The 13,729-nt window shown below is 49.7% G+C and overlaps 1 protein-coding gene across 4 annotated transcripts in view; it reads right to left on the reverse strand.

Annotated features, from left to right (window-relative positions):
• The window catches only part of Slc1a7 (solute carrier family 1 member 7), a 45,340-nt gene that overhangs the window by 4,784 nt on the left and 26,827 nt on the right, over positions 1-13,729 (reverse strand). For all 4 annotated transcript variants that reach the window (XM_034503908.2, XM_076934512.1, XM_034503909.2 and 1 more), the window contains 3 exons: positions 6,004-6,046; positions 3,492-3,714; positions 405-504 (listed from right to left, as the gene is read on the reverse strand). In XM_034503908.2, coding sequence (XP_034359799.1) covers positions 405-504; positions 3,492-3,714; positions 6,004-6,046 — 366 coding nt within the window. The remainder of the gene's footprint in view (positions 1-404; positions 505-3,491; positions 3,715-6,003; positions 6,047-13,729) is intronic.

Consider the following 13,729-nt stretch of genomic DNA (forward strand, 5'->3'; position numbering starts at 1 on the left):
CTAGACAGGTGCCATGTCTTTGAAGAAGCCCCATGTTAGCTCAGCAAGGTCATTCCTCCTAGGTGACCACAGTCAGTCCTCTGCATGCTCCTCTGACTATCAGGCACCTAAGGTCTGAACTCTGAACCAGGAGCAGTTACTGAGTCTCACTTCTGTTGTGTGCTTTCTTCAAGAGCAGAGCTAAGCAGGCTCCTCAACATGGGGAAACTGAGGCCAAGACAGCAGAAGGTGAGGCTGGATTGGGCTGGGAACCCTGCACAGTCAGCTAACCCTGGTGACCCGGGTCCAGGCTGAGCCTCCTGCACAGTTTGTTGTACTCCTAAGATTTCCCTTAAGAATGGCTCAGTGATGTGTCCAGGACAGGAGGAGAGGAGGAAAGAGGACTCTCCCTGGAGGAGACTTACCACCCTGCCACTGCCACGATCTTCATGACGGACTCATTAAGGCACTGACAGAAGCTGACCAGGGGGGTCCCACTGTCACCCATGCGGCCCAGCATGATGCCTGTGGGGTCACACAGAGAGATTCACAGGGGTACCAGACCACCATGCAGACACACTGATGGCAAAGCAGGGACAGATGGGCGCGTGTGCCCTTGCTGACACCCCTACAGCCCCAGGACTCATCTCTAGTCATTTTCCACACAGCAGTGGACATTTATCCCCTTGAGCTAAAATGTTCCTGGACACACCCTGGTGCACAATCTGCTTTGACAGAAAACATTTCCCTGGCTTCAGCTGCACTTGCCTAACTCCACGAAACCACCCTGCTCTGCCTCTCTTTGCAGGGCCCTGGCTTCACGGACCTTAGAATTCTAGATGGCAGCTTCTCTGCTGCCTCAGTGCTTTTCCTCAGTATGTCTGGACATTTGGATGTCAGTTTTCTTGGCAAGAATGCATGAGGAGACTGCTCCTTGGGGTCAGCCCTGTGATGGCGAGTGCCACCCATGTCATTCTTGGACGGGTGGCCATGTGACTGCTTTCACTCTGGTGAGAGACTATCCTCCAAAGCTCTGCATGCTCCTTGGAAGCTCAGTGGCTTGCTCAGCAAGGAAGACTTGGCCTGTGGGACTCTGGGGAAGGGCTCTGTCACCATAATCCACACAGAAGCCACCTTGTGGTGAGGGGGTGAAGAAAGCCCATCTGTGTAAGCAGGAGAAGCCTGGCCTCGGGGTGACACTCAGCCAGGCCTACCCATCTGGCCTGTGATATCCTGGCAAATAGGAAGCCAGCTCAAGCCTTCCAGCTCTGCCTGCCCTTTGGTTATCCCTGCCCCTCCTCACCTTCACTTGAATGTCTCCAGGATGAGGCTCTGGTTACTTTAGATCTAGTGTACATAGGACACAGGTGTGACAATGAGGCACCCCATAGACAAGGTGACCTGAGCACCAACCATGTCCCCAGACCAGGAAAAAGACCTGGGGATGAAGGATGGAAGAGCCTTGATTAAAGCCACTGTGCATAATGACATGGATATGCCCAGATGAGGGCACTCGCAGGTGCACACAGGGATGGGCACGCCAAGCACAAGTGCACTATGATACAGAGCCAGTCACACTGCCCAGTGACCAAGTATAAATTAACAGCGAAGCACACTTACACCGCCCAGTGAACACTGGGCATCTCAGACATTTCCTTCTCTCTGTTACCAGGTACCCTTTATTCATTGCATGCCTCTCAGGCTGTGGAAGGAGGGAAGAAAGCCCAGTAGCCAGGCTGCCAGGGGCATGTACAAAGTATCTTGTCTCAGACTCAGGTCTTAGCCCTCTATGTGTCTGGCATTTTAGCCAAGACAATCAGAGCCTTGCTATCCACCACTGCTCGCATACTCAGTCATCATCCAAGCATCTTTCTAACAGGTTTCTCTGAGCCCTGCCATTGCTAGTCACCATGGAGGGCTCCCACAAATGGACTATAAGCCAGGACAATGCAGGCAAGTGATGCTGAGCCACCGAACCGAGGTTCAGTGCAGCTCCACACAAACAGAGATTAATGCAACAGGGTCAGATGTTCAATGTGGAGCCTCTCAAGCAGAGAAACCAGGACCTGGGCCCCTGACTGAATGGGAAGACAAGAAGACCTTGATGACAATGGTATGCTTATGGGGAGGCCCCTGAAGGATGAGAGAGGAGACAGGGAGGAAGGACATGAGGTTAGTTGAAGCCTGGGCCACAGGACTGCAGGGCTACAGAGCAGCTGGGCCATACCCCTGAGTTCTGCAGCTTCTAAAACTCCATTTGGCTTCTGTCCGAGTGTAGCCTACAGAACAGGACCAGCTTCTTGACTCAGAGGACATACCAGAATGGACAAGACAAGGTACAGGGAACCTCCAGGAAGCTGATGTGGGAGCCAAATGGCTCCAGGGAGGTAGTAACAGCAGAGAGAGAGAGAGATAGAGAGAGAGAGAAGGCTGGCAAGGTCTAGGTGGGGGGAATGTTGCTGGGGCCAGCTAGAACGCAGCCCAGATGTCTCACATACATAATAGGATGCTGAGCATGCTGTCGGAGAACAAAATGCTGTGGGAAAGCCAGGGCGGCAGGAGCCAGCCGCGCCAGGGTTGGTGCTAAAGGGATCTCCAGTCATTCAGGGCTGGAGCTTCCCCAAGAGAGAGGGGGGCCCTGTGTATGGTAGTGGGGCTGGTGGACCGTGTTTTCAGCAGAAGATCATGGAATCTGAAGTGATACCGTTTAGGGGCCTCTTTATGAGCAAGAATGCAGGTGGAGTAAGCTTATTCTTATAATCCCACTTGGTAGGGAGACAGGAGGGCCAGGAATTAAAGGCCATCCTCAGAGAGGTTTAAGCCAGCCCAGGCTGCATGAGGCATTGCCTCAAAAAACAAAGTAAAACAACAACAAACCCACCACCAAGAAAACAAAAAAACCACAACAAAACCAACCAACCAAAAAAAAAAAAAAAACAAACAAACAAAAAGCTATTCTCATTATATACATGTATGAAATTCTCAAAAGTAAAGAAAAAGTTTAAAACAAAACACAAACAAACCCAAGACTATAAAACTACCCCCCCCCCCAACAACCACAACAACAACAGCAAAGCACATGCCTTAGAAGGCTCACATACGAATAAGGGACCCCAAGTCACATCCTTAGTAGCTTATGAAAAATCACTGTGGTCGAGGGGACTTTGGAGACCCAGAAAATAGTTGCAAAGGTCAAGATGTGCTCAGAGAGGCCACTGTGAGCCTCAAGAAATGACACAGAAGCTCTGGAGAGAGGGGCAGCTAGGGAAAAGCCTAGAATGTAGGATGGAAGTCTTTACAAACAGTGGCAACCCTTCACCATCTCTCATGACTTCAGTGAAGTCCAGTAGTAGGCCTCTGTGAGGGGCTGAGGGCTGGGCAGAAAGAGGTAGGAGGGTAGCCCCAGGGGCAGGAATTCTCAGCAGGAGCAGGGCTTGGAGCCACTTAGGAAGAGCAGGACACAGGATCTGAAATGTTGGGAGGGCACTTCCAGGCGCAGTGACAACACATACCCATAGTGGCCGAGAAGATGACAATGCCTAGCACGTTCATGCCATCACTGGTACCAGGCTCTGACTTATAGACAATCTCAGGTGGGGGCGTCAGATCCAGGGCAAAGTTCTGCACACGTGAGCTATTGTCTTCCTGGACCCCATAGATGATGATCCGTCGGGGAGGAGCCTCCTCTGCAGCCCCCTTGGGAGACTTGATAACTGGGGTGGTCTTGGTACGGTACTGTTGGGGAGCATGCCAACCAGGAGGGAGTCAGTACCATGTTATTACAGGAAACATCTTGAAGGCACATTTGTATGTTCTGATGTTATATGAGTGTCAATGAATGGGCTGTTGAGGGAGAGGCTCACAAGCTGGGGTGTTGCCCACCACAAAGAGAAAGGGTCCTTCATGTGACTGCACATTGCCTGCCGCTCTCTCCAGCTCTCTGTCACCGCCATGTGCTTCCCTCGCCCCACCCTAATCTATCTCCTCCTCTGCCAGAAGCCCTGTCACCCACCTTGCCCCTTCTTCCAGGCCAGTACCCATGCACCTGACAGCCCAAAGCTTTGCTGTCCCTTGGACAGATCCAGAATCTTCTCAGAGAAAGCTCCTAGGCCCTGGACCTGGTTGATGACATCAGCCATCCAAGGTCTTCCTCTGCCCATTAGGCCATTATTCCTCAGATTCTAGGAGCCCAAACAAGGGGCAGCTGTCCCTTCAAACAGCACAGTATCAAGATGGTAGGACTTCTTAGGGGAGGAGGGGAAGCTATTCAGGAAAAACAGGAACCGAAAGTCCCTGGCTTTGAGCCACTCACCTATAAAAGGGGACCACAATTGCATCTGCCTCACTGGATGAAACGGGTACTTCCCACAGCCCTTGGCATGCAGAAAACCCCATGTGAGGCTTACTGCTACCAACATTGGCACATGTAGAACCACGAATCAGGCACATCTATGCTCACAGCCTTGGTGGAGAGAGTGCTTAATCAAAAGGGTGGGGGGCAGGCATTTAATTTGGATCTCAAAAGATGAGTATTTGGGCAAGAGAAAATTGTCATAAAATAGACTAACACAGTCTCTGTAACCACCAGCAATTCTCCATCACTAGGGCGGGTTACATATTGCCCTGACTAGCTTTCAGGGCCCTGTACCCTGTGGCTGTGTTCACAGATGAGGATCAAGATGTTGAGACTTGCTTCAGCTTCACGATGCCTGTCTGGTGGTCTCTTTCCCAACCCACCTACTTTGCATCCTTGGCACAACGCTGAGCCTTGCCCAGGCAAGGGATTTAGGAAAACACTGGCTATTTTGCACAAGGCAATGGGCACCCAAGAGATGGGATAGAGATCCGGAAAGAGGCTAAAGTGTGGGCCAAATGATTGGGAACAACCCGCCTGGCACGGAGAGGAAGAACAGTGAGGCTAGAAGGGCCTGGCCTCACCCTGAATGCTGTAACTTTTGAGTTTGATGTCTGCCGAGGGTGCTCATGCGTGGTGAGAGAGTAGGGGAAGCAAGGCAAGCCGTGTGCCTGAGAATCCTAATTTCACTGTAAGAGTTTGATCCAGAGAAGCAATGTGGTCTACTTCTGCTATTTCTAGATCCTGGACTGAGAGATGATTTTTCTGTTTTAACTGAAAGCAGGGTTTATAATATTTTTCTTTGTTTATTTTATTTTATTTTATTTTACTCCTAGTCTCATATGGTCCAGGCTGCCCCCACATCCTGGGTTTTGGGATTACAGATATAGTATCAAACTTTGTTTACGCAGGGCAGGGCATTGCACATTAGACAAACACTCTACCAGCGGAGTCACATTCTGCAGGACCTGCTTGATGTACTTTAATATTTTTCTAATTTCCAACAAACGTTTTTCCAGTCAGTGTTATTATTGTTCTTATGGAGGGGTTGTTTTTTTAGAGAGAATGAAGGTTTAGAAGCCAGCCTGGCCTGAATTCATCCACTCTCTGGTCCTTGACAAATAGTATAATCTTGAGCAATGATCTACTTCTGAGCCTCGGTTTTCTTTCTTTTTTTTTTTTTTTTTTTTTGGTTTTTTGAGACAGGGTTTCTCTGTGTAGCCCTGGCTGTCCTGGTACTCACTCTATAGACCAGGCTGGCCTCAAACTCAGAAATCTGCCTGCCTCTGCCTCCCAAGTGCTGGGGTTAAAGGCATGCGCCACCACTGCCCGGCAAGCCTCGGTTTTCTTATCCAGGAAATGGTCTGTTCTTACCTTAGTGTGGACACTAAGGATGATGGGAAGTGGCTCAGTGGTCTGAGCCAGGTGCTCAATCAAGGCTTTCTTCTGCCCCACAAACTTTCCTTATGAGCAACGGGAGCCCAGGACAGGGGTGTGACAGTAGGAGGTACTAAGATGTGGACCCTACCCATGTCTCTTTCCCCCACTCCAACCCCGGGCATCCACCTGTGGGAGACAGGGAGCCTGCCAGCCTGTGTTATAACCATGCTCAGATAGCCCTGCCTTTCTTCCTCTCCTGTCCCTCCCCTCCACAGCTAGGCTCTGCTCACCTGTTTGAATGTGGCTTCTACCAGGTTGGCTGGAAACATGTTCCTGGGAAGAGAAGAAAGGCAGAAACTGAGGAATTTCAGTGCCAGGAGAGGAGGTCTTTAGGGGTGGGGTCATCAGAACACACCATTGGTATCGGGCAGTGGAACCTTCCGTGACCCCCATCCAGGTGGCCCCTCTGCATGGCATTGGTCCCCACTGATACTTAGAATGTCCTAATCAAACATGGTGTCTTTCCAGGCCCAAGCCTCGCCTACTGTTCCCCCAGATTGTCGTGGCATAACCTCTTCCCTGACTGCTTAACTGCAAGGCAAACCAGCATGTTTTCCCTAGCCATTTGTGTCTGATTCCTAGGCAGACCTGTGGGTTACCTTGCCAACCACAGATGTTTATCTTCTTAAAGATAAACATCTCCTAAAGGCAAGTCTCCATTTTCTCTCTCTCCTTTTGTTTGTTTGTTTTTGAGTGAACTAAATAGACTGGCTGCCCTATCTCACTATTTTAGACCAGGCTGGCCTACCTGTCCTTGCTTCCCAAGTGCTGGGCCTAAAGATGTGTGCCATTGACAGGTCGTGGTGGAGCATTCCTTTAGTCCCAGCACTTGGAAGGCAGAGGCAGGAGACTCTCTGAGTTCAAGGCCAGCCTGGTCTAGGACAGCCAGGGCTACATAGAAACTCCTCCCCCCCATCTCAAAAAACCAAAAGGAAAAAAGAAGGAGAGGAGAAGAAGGAGTAAGAGGAGGAGGAGGAGGAGGAGGAGGAGGAGGAGGGAGAGGGAGAGGAAGAGGAAGAGGAAGAGGAAGAGGAAGAGGAAGAGGAAGAGGAAGAGGAAGAGGAGGGAGAAGGGGAGGAGAAGGAGGAGGAGGACGACGAGGAGTGCCAGCACACCTGGTTTCCTCTCTGTCTCTGATATCCTATGTGTGTGGGCCCAGCTCAGAACCCAACACACAAATGAACCATTATAGTTATCTCTGCAGAGATTGGCCCCAGGACCTCCCTAAATCCCCCAATTTGAGGATGCTGTGTTAGGAATTAACATGGCATGGACTGTGCACAACCCACACAACGCACATCTGCCTGACTTTCAATCATCTCTGAACACTATGCAGTTCCTGGAGCCCGGGACTGTGCAGGAGGAACTGCTGTGCTGCGTGGTTTGAATAGTGACAAGAAGCCTGCACATTTAGTGCACATGCAGTGACTCCCCCAGAAGGTTTTGACCTGCAGTTGGTTGACTCCATGGACGTAAACTCACGCAGTGGAGGGCTGTCTGTGCCACATTGGTATTTACTTTAAGGCTGAAGTGGAGGGGTTTGTGTCCTGCCAGAGATGAAAATATACTAGACAAGTATGACTTGTCAATGCAATATACTATACACACAGCCGTCAATATGGTACCCACTGCGTAGGCCCCAGAGCCCAGGGCAGAGCCGCCAATGGCTAAGCATTCCATTTCTGTTGTCGTTTTGGCATCATCATCACCATCATCATCACTACCACCATCATCATCACCACCACCACCATCATCATTAGTATTTATGTGTATTGTGTGTGTAGGTCAAAGAACAACTTTTAGAAGTCAGTTCTCTTTTTTCATCTTTATGTGGGTTCTAGGGATCATACTTGGGCTGTGGGATTATATGGCAAGTGCCTTTACCTAATGGGCTATCTTGCCAGCTTGTCTGTCTGTCTGTCTGTCTGTCTGTCTGTCTGTCTGTCAACAGGGTCTCACCAGGTAACGTAGGCTGCCCTCAAACCTACCATCCTCCCAAATGCCCAGATTACAAGCGTGTGCTACTGTGCCTGACCCAAGTACTTCATATTTGGGAAAGTTGTTTCACAAGCCACCATTGGGAATGAAAGGGCTCACCATCAGAACTGAATAGCTGACCAACCATTCTGAAAGTGTGTTCTACTCTGTTACTTAACATCCTCCACCAAAACAGGTTCCACTTGACTTCAAGACAATATTTTTTCAAGTGATACAGTGGAAATCTAGAGGAAAAGGGTTAACATTTTATCACTTCCTGGAAAGGAAAGGATTTGCTAAGAACAAAGTGGACAAATCAATGGATTTTACTCATTGAAAAGAAGAGATTCCTCAGTGTACTGTGCCATCCTGACTTGGATCCTGGAACACAAGAGGACAGCTATAGGGAAGTGAGTGGCATCTGTAACACAGGAATGGTGGGCATGCCTGCAGGCTTGGCCCTGGAAAGGTGGGAACAGGATCAGGAGTTCACATCATCCTCAGCTACCTGATGAGTTCAAATCCAGCCTGGGCTACCTGAGTCCCTACCACAAAAGACCAAACAGAGGTCTGTGACTTAGTTCAAGGTGGTCCAGTTCCCACTTCTTAGGTTAAAAGGGCCTATGGTTATATCTGATGCTAACTTCTAGTTATATATGATGCTAGCATCTGGGTCTCTGGTAAGGGTGTGTGACATCTCTTTGCTACCCTCTAAAAACCTAAAATTATACCAAAATGAAGATCTTGGGGGGAGGGAGGGGAACCAGATGCTTTCTAAGATTACAATGCAAATGAAATTATAAAACAGATAGTAGACAAACTGGGGCATCTCAATAGCCGAAGTTATCAGCTGAATCTAAAGAGATTTTTAACAAACCCTTCTCTTTTCCATCTTGGCCAGCTGTCTCCTCTCACAGGAATCTCAAATCCCTAGAGGCAGAGGCATTGGCTCTTTCCCTGCTCTGTCCCTAGAAGAGAGCCTAACGCACAGAAGGCACTTTGATCATATTTGCTGCTTAAACAAGTGGGTCACAAAGCAGTAAAACTCCAATAGAAAAAGTCAGAGAGATGTACCCAGCAATTCACATCCCAAAAGAAGATACACAAATGGCCAAATTTTTAAAAAATGTTTTATAAAACGTCAGTGTACACACTGAGGAAGTGAGGGAGATGACTGATTGCAGGAGGCCCCTGCAGTGACCTTTTTCTAAGCGAAGACACTCCACCCTGCCCTTCAGACCCCTCAAGGAAGGTTACAGACTGGAGATGCTAACACCCTCAGATCCGGAGTCTGTTTCCCGGAATGGTGTGAGTAACATTCTTGTTGCTGTCTGCCTGGCTCGACCTCCTGTCACTTGTCCTGGCAAGAATCCACCTTCAAGATCCAGTTCACATGAGTGAAGCTGTGCACGTGGACATGTGTGTGCCTCATTTCCAAGGCCTCCTCCCCAGTGTCTGGGGCCAGAAGCAGTGGCTGCAGCATTTGTACTCCTGCTAAGATCCAGGTTCCATGGACACATCTGGCCAGAGGAGGAGGGTGAGGAACAAGGCAGAGGCTGGCAGGGAGTATCCTGTGACTCGCTGTCACCCTTCCCCTAGAGGCTCAGTTTTGTCATGGGGGTTGGGGGCGGGGAGAAGCAGAGGTCAGGAGCTGGGTTGAATGCCTTTCTTCCTTGAGTTGGAAGCTAATGTCTGCTGCCATCAGATCCCACTGGTTGCCAAATGATGTGAAAATCTGTTGCGAGCCCCAGATGGTTCAAGGGACTGAGGTGGTGGTTAGCTAATGACCTTAAAGAAAAGACTCTTTAGCTGGAACCGAACTAAAGAACCAAGTGTGTTCATTCCTTCAACACCTCCTTTAGCATGAGGCCACTTTAAAGGTGGCCATGAGGTTGCTACCAGTGTGACCTTTCCCTTATGAAGGCCTGTTAGGGTAAAAGACCCACAGGGCCTGGTCACCAAACCCTGATTCCCATCCTCTTCTCTCATTAATAGGACATGAGAGGAATCACTGAACGCCATTCCCTGAAGAATGGTTTTAGTCTAGAGCCCTTGTGTCCTTTCCTCCAACTTCCTTGACTCTTCCTGGAATACAGATGAAACAACCAGAGCTTGAGCAGCCCCTTTGGACCATGAGACACACTGCTGATGAGATCCAGGAGCTAAGCAACCAAGCACACAGGCCAAGCCTGAGATCCTTGTGACAAGGAACGCACACTTCTGAGAAAGAAGCCTTCCCTCTCGTTGAAACCTCTACTGCAGTTCTCAGCTGCAGCAAGACTCAGCTTAGCCACTAACCAATTTGCCAGCAGACTTAATTAGCAACTGTTGCCGTGCAGTGGTAGTGCACACTTTTAATCCCAGCACTAGGGAGATAGAGGCAGGTAGATCTCTGTGAGTTCAAGGCCAGCCTGGTCTATAGAGTAAATTCTGGGACAGCCAGGGCTACACAGAGAAACCTTGTCTTGGGAAAGAAGAGGAGGAGGAAGAAGAGGGGGAAGTGGAGGGGGGAGGAGGAGATGGGAGGAGGAAGAGGAGGAGGAAGAGGAGGAGGAAGAGGAAGAAGAAGAAGAAGAAGAAGAAGAAGAAGAAGAAGAAGAAGAAGAAGAAGAAGAAGAAGAAGAAGAAGAAGCACTACCACCATACTTCTAACTATTAAATTGAAAATGTTCATTTTCTTTTGGTTCTGAACTCTTTCAGGAAGATTCCTTTATCCCATGAGGCCTGTGCCCCAGTAGCAACTACCTAAGGCATAGACAGAATGTAGCTGGAGACATACATAAACAGTCATACTTGCAATTCCCAGGGTCTAGCCTGGTTCCCTGCTGAGATTACTCTCCGTATCTGCTGTTTGTACTTTTTCTCTGAGATGGGTCCAAATGTCCCTCCCTGCCCCCAACCAAGGCCCGAAGGTGGGGATTGCTCCGTTACAAGTAGAACTCCTGAGAGACTCATCCAGCCTCTGGGATGCTAACGGGGGATTGCAAATGGAGCCAAGTTATTACTTAATCTCTGTGGTGTTTTAATAAGGTGGAAAAAAACAGCAGTCAGCTCTGATTAGTGTTCTGTGTGGACTCTCTGAGGCCGCACCGGGAGCCGACGTCAGAGATCTGACTCCAAGCCCTGGGAAATGAATGAATGACTTGGCAGGTCAGCCAGGGACGTGGTCTGTAGTGATCTGGAGTCATCTTTGAGACACGAGATGCATCTTTGCTTTTCTAGCGGTGAGCCCTAAGGCCTTGTTTCCCTGTATGACCAGCCTCTTATCTTTCTGATGGTTCACGTTGTCATTTGTATCCCCAGGGTCTCCATCCTGGTCATACGTGTTCTTGTTCAGTCACCAGCACTAAGCAGACATCTGCTCTGGGCCCCTCATTTTCTCCCAGAGCCTTGGAGAGTGCTGCTCCCAGCACCTTCTCCTCTGACTTTCTAGGCCACCCCAGACTGGCTTTCACACTGTTTGAGGTTGAGCTCTGCCATGTTTCCTCGGTATCCACCTCCAGGAGGAGTGTCTGCTCATGTCCCTGCAGCCTCCTGCTGGCCAATAACTTGGCTTCATTTGCAATTCCCCGTTAGCATCCCAGAGGCTGGATGAGTCTCTCAGGTGTTGTACTTGTAACGGAGCAATCCCCACCTTCAGGCCTTGGCTGTGGGTCTTGTATGTGCAACTACAGAGCCTGAAGGGATCTTGGAAAGAAGATCCACCTACTCAAGGTCACAGTGGCTATCAGAAAAAGAGAGGTAAGACTTCAGGTCTCTCCGGTGGTGATTTGTCACATAGGAAGTATGTGACCCTCCCTGAAACCCTACTCTCCCACAAAGTTGTGGCGTCAGTGATGCCTACCCCCCCTCACCCCCCAGCTTTGTGGTGTACTGAAGCAGAAGGATTGATGTCACCATGTGAAAAGCCACCAAGAGCAGACCAAGACTGGAACATTTGACTCTGACACATGTATGAGACCCAGAACCTGGCAACCCTAAGCAGAGGAAGGCAAGACAGGAGGATGGGGCTCCCCGTGCATGAGTTCCTCTTCCTATCCCGTGAAAAAGCTGTTTTGAATCACAGGGTCTGAGAAATGATGGCTCACAGGAACATAATCCTAGAAATAACAGCTCTTAGAAGGAGGCCTCAAAAATTCCTCTTGCCTTGGCCTCCAATACACCCATGTTCCTCCTGCCCCTGTCAGCGCCACCATGCAGCCCAAAGAGTTGCCAAGGACCAAATGCTCTGGCCCTCTGCTCCAGGCTTGGCTCATGCTGTTTCTGAATGGCAGCGGCTCCTCAGAGACTTAGGTCTCAACAGCACCGTCAGTGCCACAACCACGCATGCGAAGTGCCCGTTCTGAGCCAGATGCTTCTCTAGGCTCTAGGACAGGCTTGTGAAGATCTGCTACCACCAGGGGGTGAGGGAAGTAACAGAAAAATAAAGAAATCTGGGGGTGTGTAGTAGTGTCAGGTCGTGAGGGGCTGGGAGAAAAACTTGTTACCACAAACATAAAAGGATTATCAGCAGGAAGTTGGCCCTGAGCAGAGACATCAGCACAGTGAAGAACAGACATGCTCAGTCACCAGGAGAGGCCATGCGGGGGAGGCAGGGACAGCATGAAGCCACGAACACACAGGGCATGGCAAGGACAGTGATGTTAGGGTCAGGGGAAGAGCGGAGCTCAGAGGCTCCAAGTGAGGTTGTGTGAGACAGAGCGGATGCCTTGTGAGCAAGCCGTAGAGACCACGAGGATGGCTTGTGGGTGAGCCATGGCCACTGAAGGGATGGCACACTGAGCTGCTTTGTTGACAGTACATCAGCCTGGAGCAGGGAGACAGCTGGGAGCCCACTGCACACAGATGGAGGTGGTGCTGAGGATGGCAAGCGTGCACTGGATGGCCATGGTCTGCCGTCTGGGCTCGGAGATGTCATAGACAGTGTGTGTTGGGTCCAGGAGTTCACACTAGAGCTTTCCAGGTTTAAGCAAAATTGGAGAAAGCTGGTGTCTAGGGACATTTAAAGCCATGGTATAAGATGTCATATCACCTGAAAGGCAAAAGCTTCATGCTTCAGTTCCATCTTTCCCACCTTTGTGGTAAGAAAACGCCCAGGCCAGCTTCTCACAATCAGAAATGCTGCCACTGTGAGGAAACCAGGCCGGCCATCACATGCAGCCTGCTAAACTGTCTCAGTCAAGCCATCCCAAGCTCCGTGGCTACCCAGACCACATGCCTCCTGCACTAAGTGGGCTTAGTCTGAATCAGCAGACCCTTCCAGTTGATTGACACTCCAACTTACCATTCAAGTTCATCAGTTTGTGGCAGTTTGTTATGCAGCTGTAACTGACTAATGCATGAACAGTTACGCTCCTGAAGAAAGGAAGAGGTGCTGAGTGTTGGGCGTCAGTTCCCAGGAGGAGGAAAGAATGCTTATTTCTAACTTTGAGTCAGGACAACCACTCAGAGGCTGTGGATGCGTCCTAGGATTTGAAGAATGTGAACATTTGTGCCTGACTCATACCCAAAGACCCTGGGGAAAGCTTGCACTTCTGGCAAGGATAAATATACTTTCCATGGGTCAGCTGTGACTCTTAAAGAGTAGACCCCGACCAAGAGGGTAGAGAGGGTAGCCCAGAGCGGACCCACGCTTAGAAACTGAGCAGAGATCTTGCCTGAAGAGAGTATTATATAAGTGGTCGGATAAAACAGGGATTATTTTAGGAAAGCCCAATGCTAGGATGGTTAGAACCCACAAAAGTACTGGATGAAATACAACCACGGAATGCTTGCAGCAGTTCACACATGCCCGGGAAGGGGGCTCTTGGGCACTCTCTCATCAGAGTAGAATGGGCAGGGCAAGCAAGAGGCTTCCACTGCAGTTTCTCAAACCATTTAGATCCACAAGAAGAGGGAAGGGTTTGTGTCAAATTGGTGAATCTGGGGTTTTGGAATTAGACAGACCAGGACTTACATTTTGAATTGATTAGAAAATAA

Source organism: Arvicanthis niloticus, chromosome 5 (genome assembly GCF_011762505.2).
Source record: "Arvicanthis niloticus isolate mArvNil1 chromosome 5, mArvNil1.pat.X, whole genome shotgun sequence".
Classification (NCBI taxonomy): Eukaryota; Metazoa; Chordata; class Mammalia; order Rodentia; family Muridae; genus Arvicanthis; species Arvicanthis niloticus.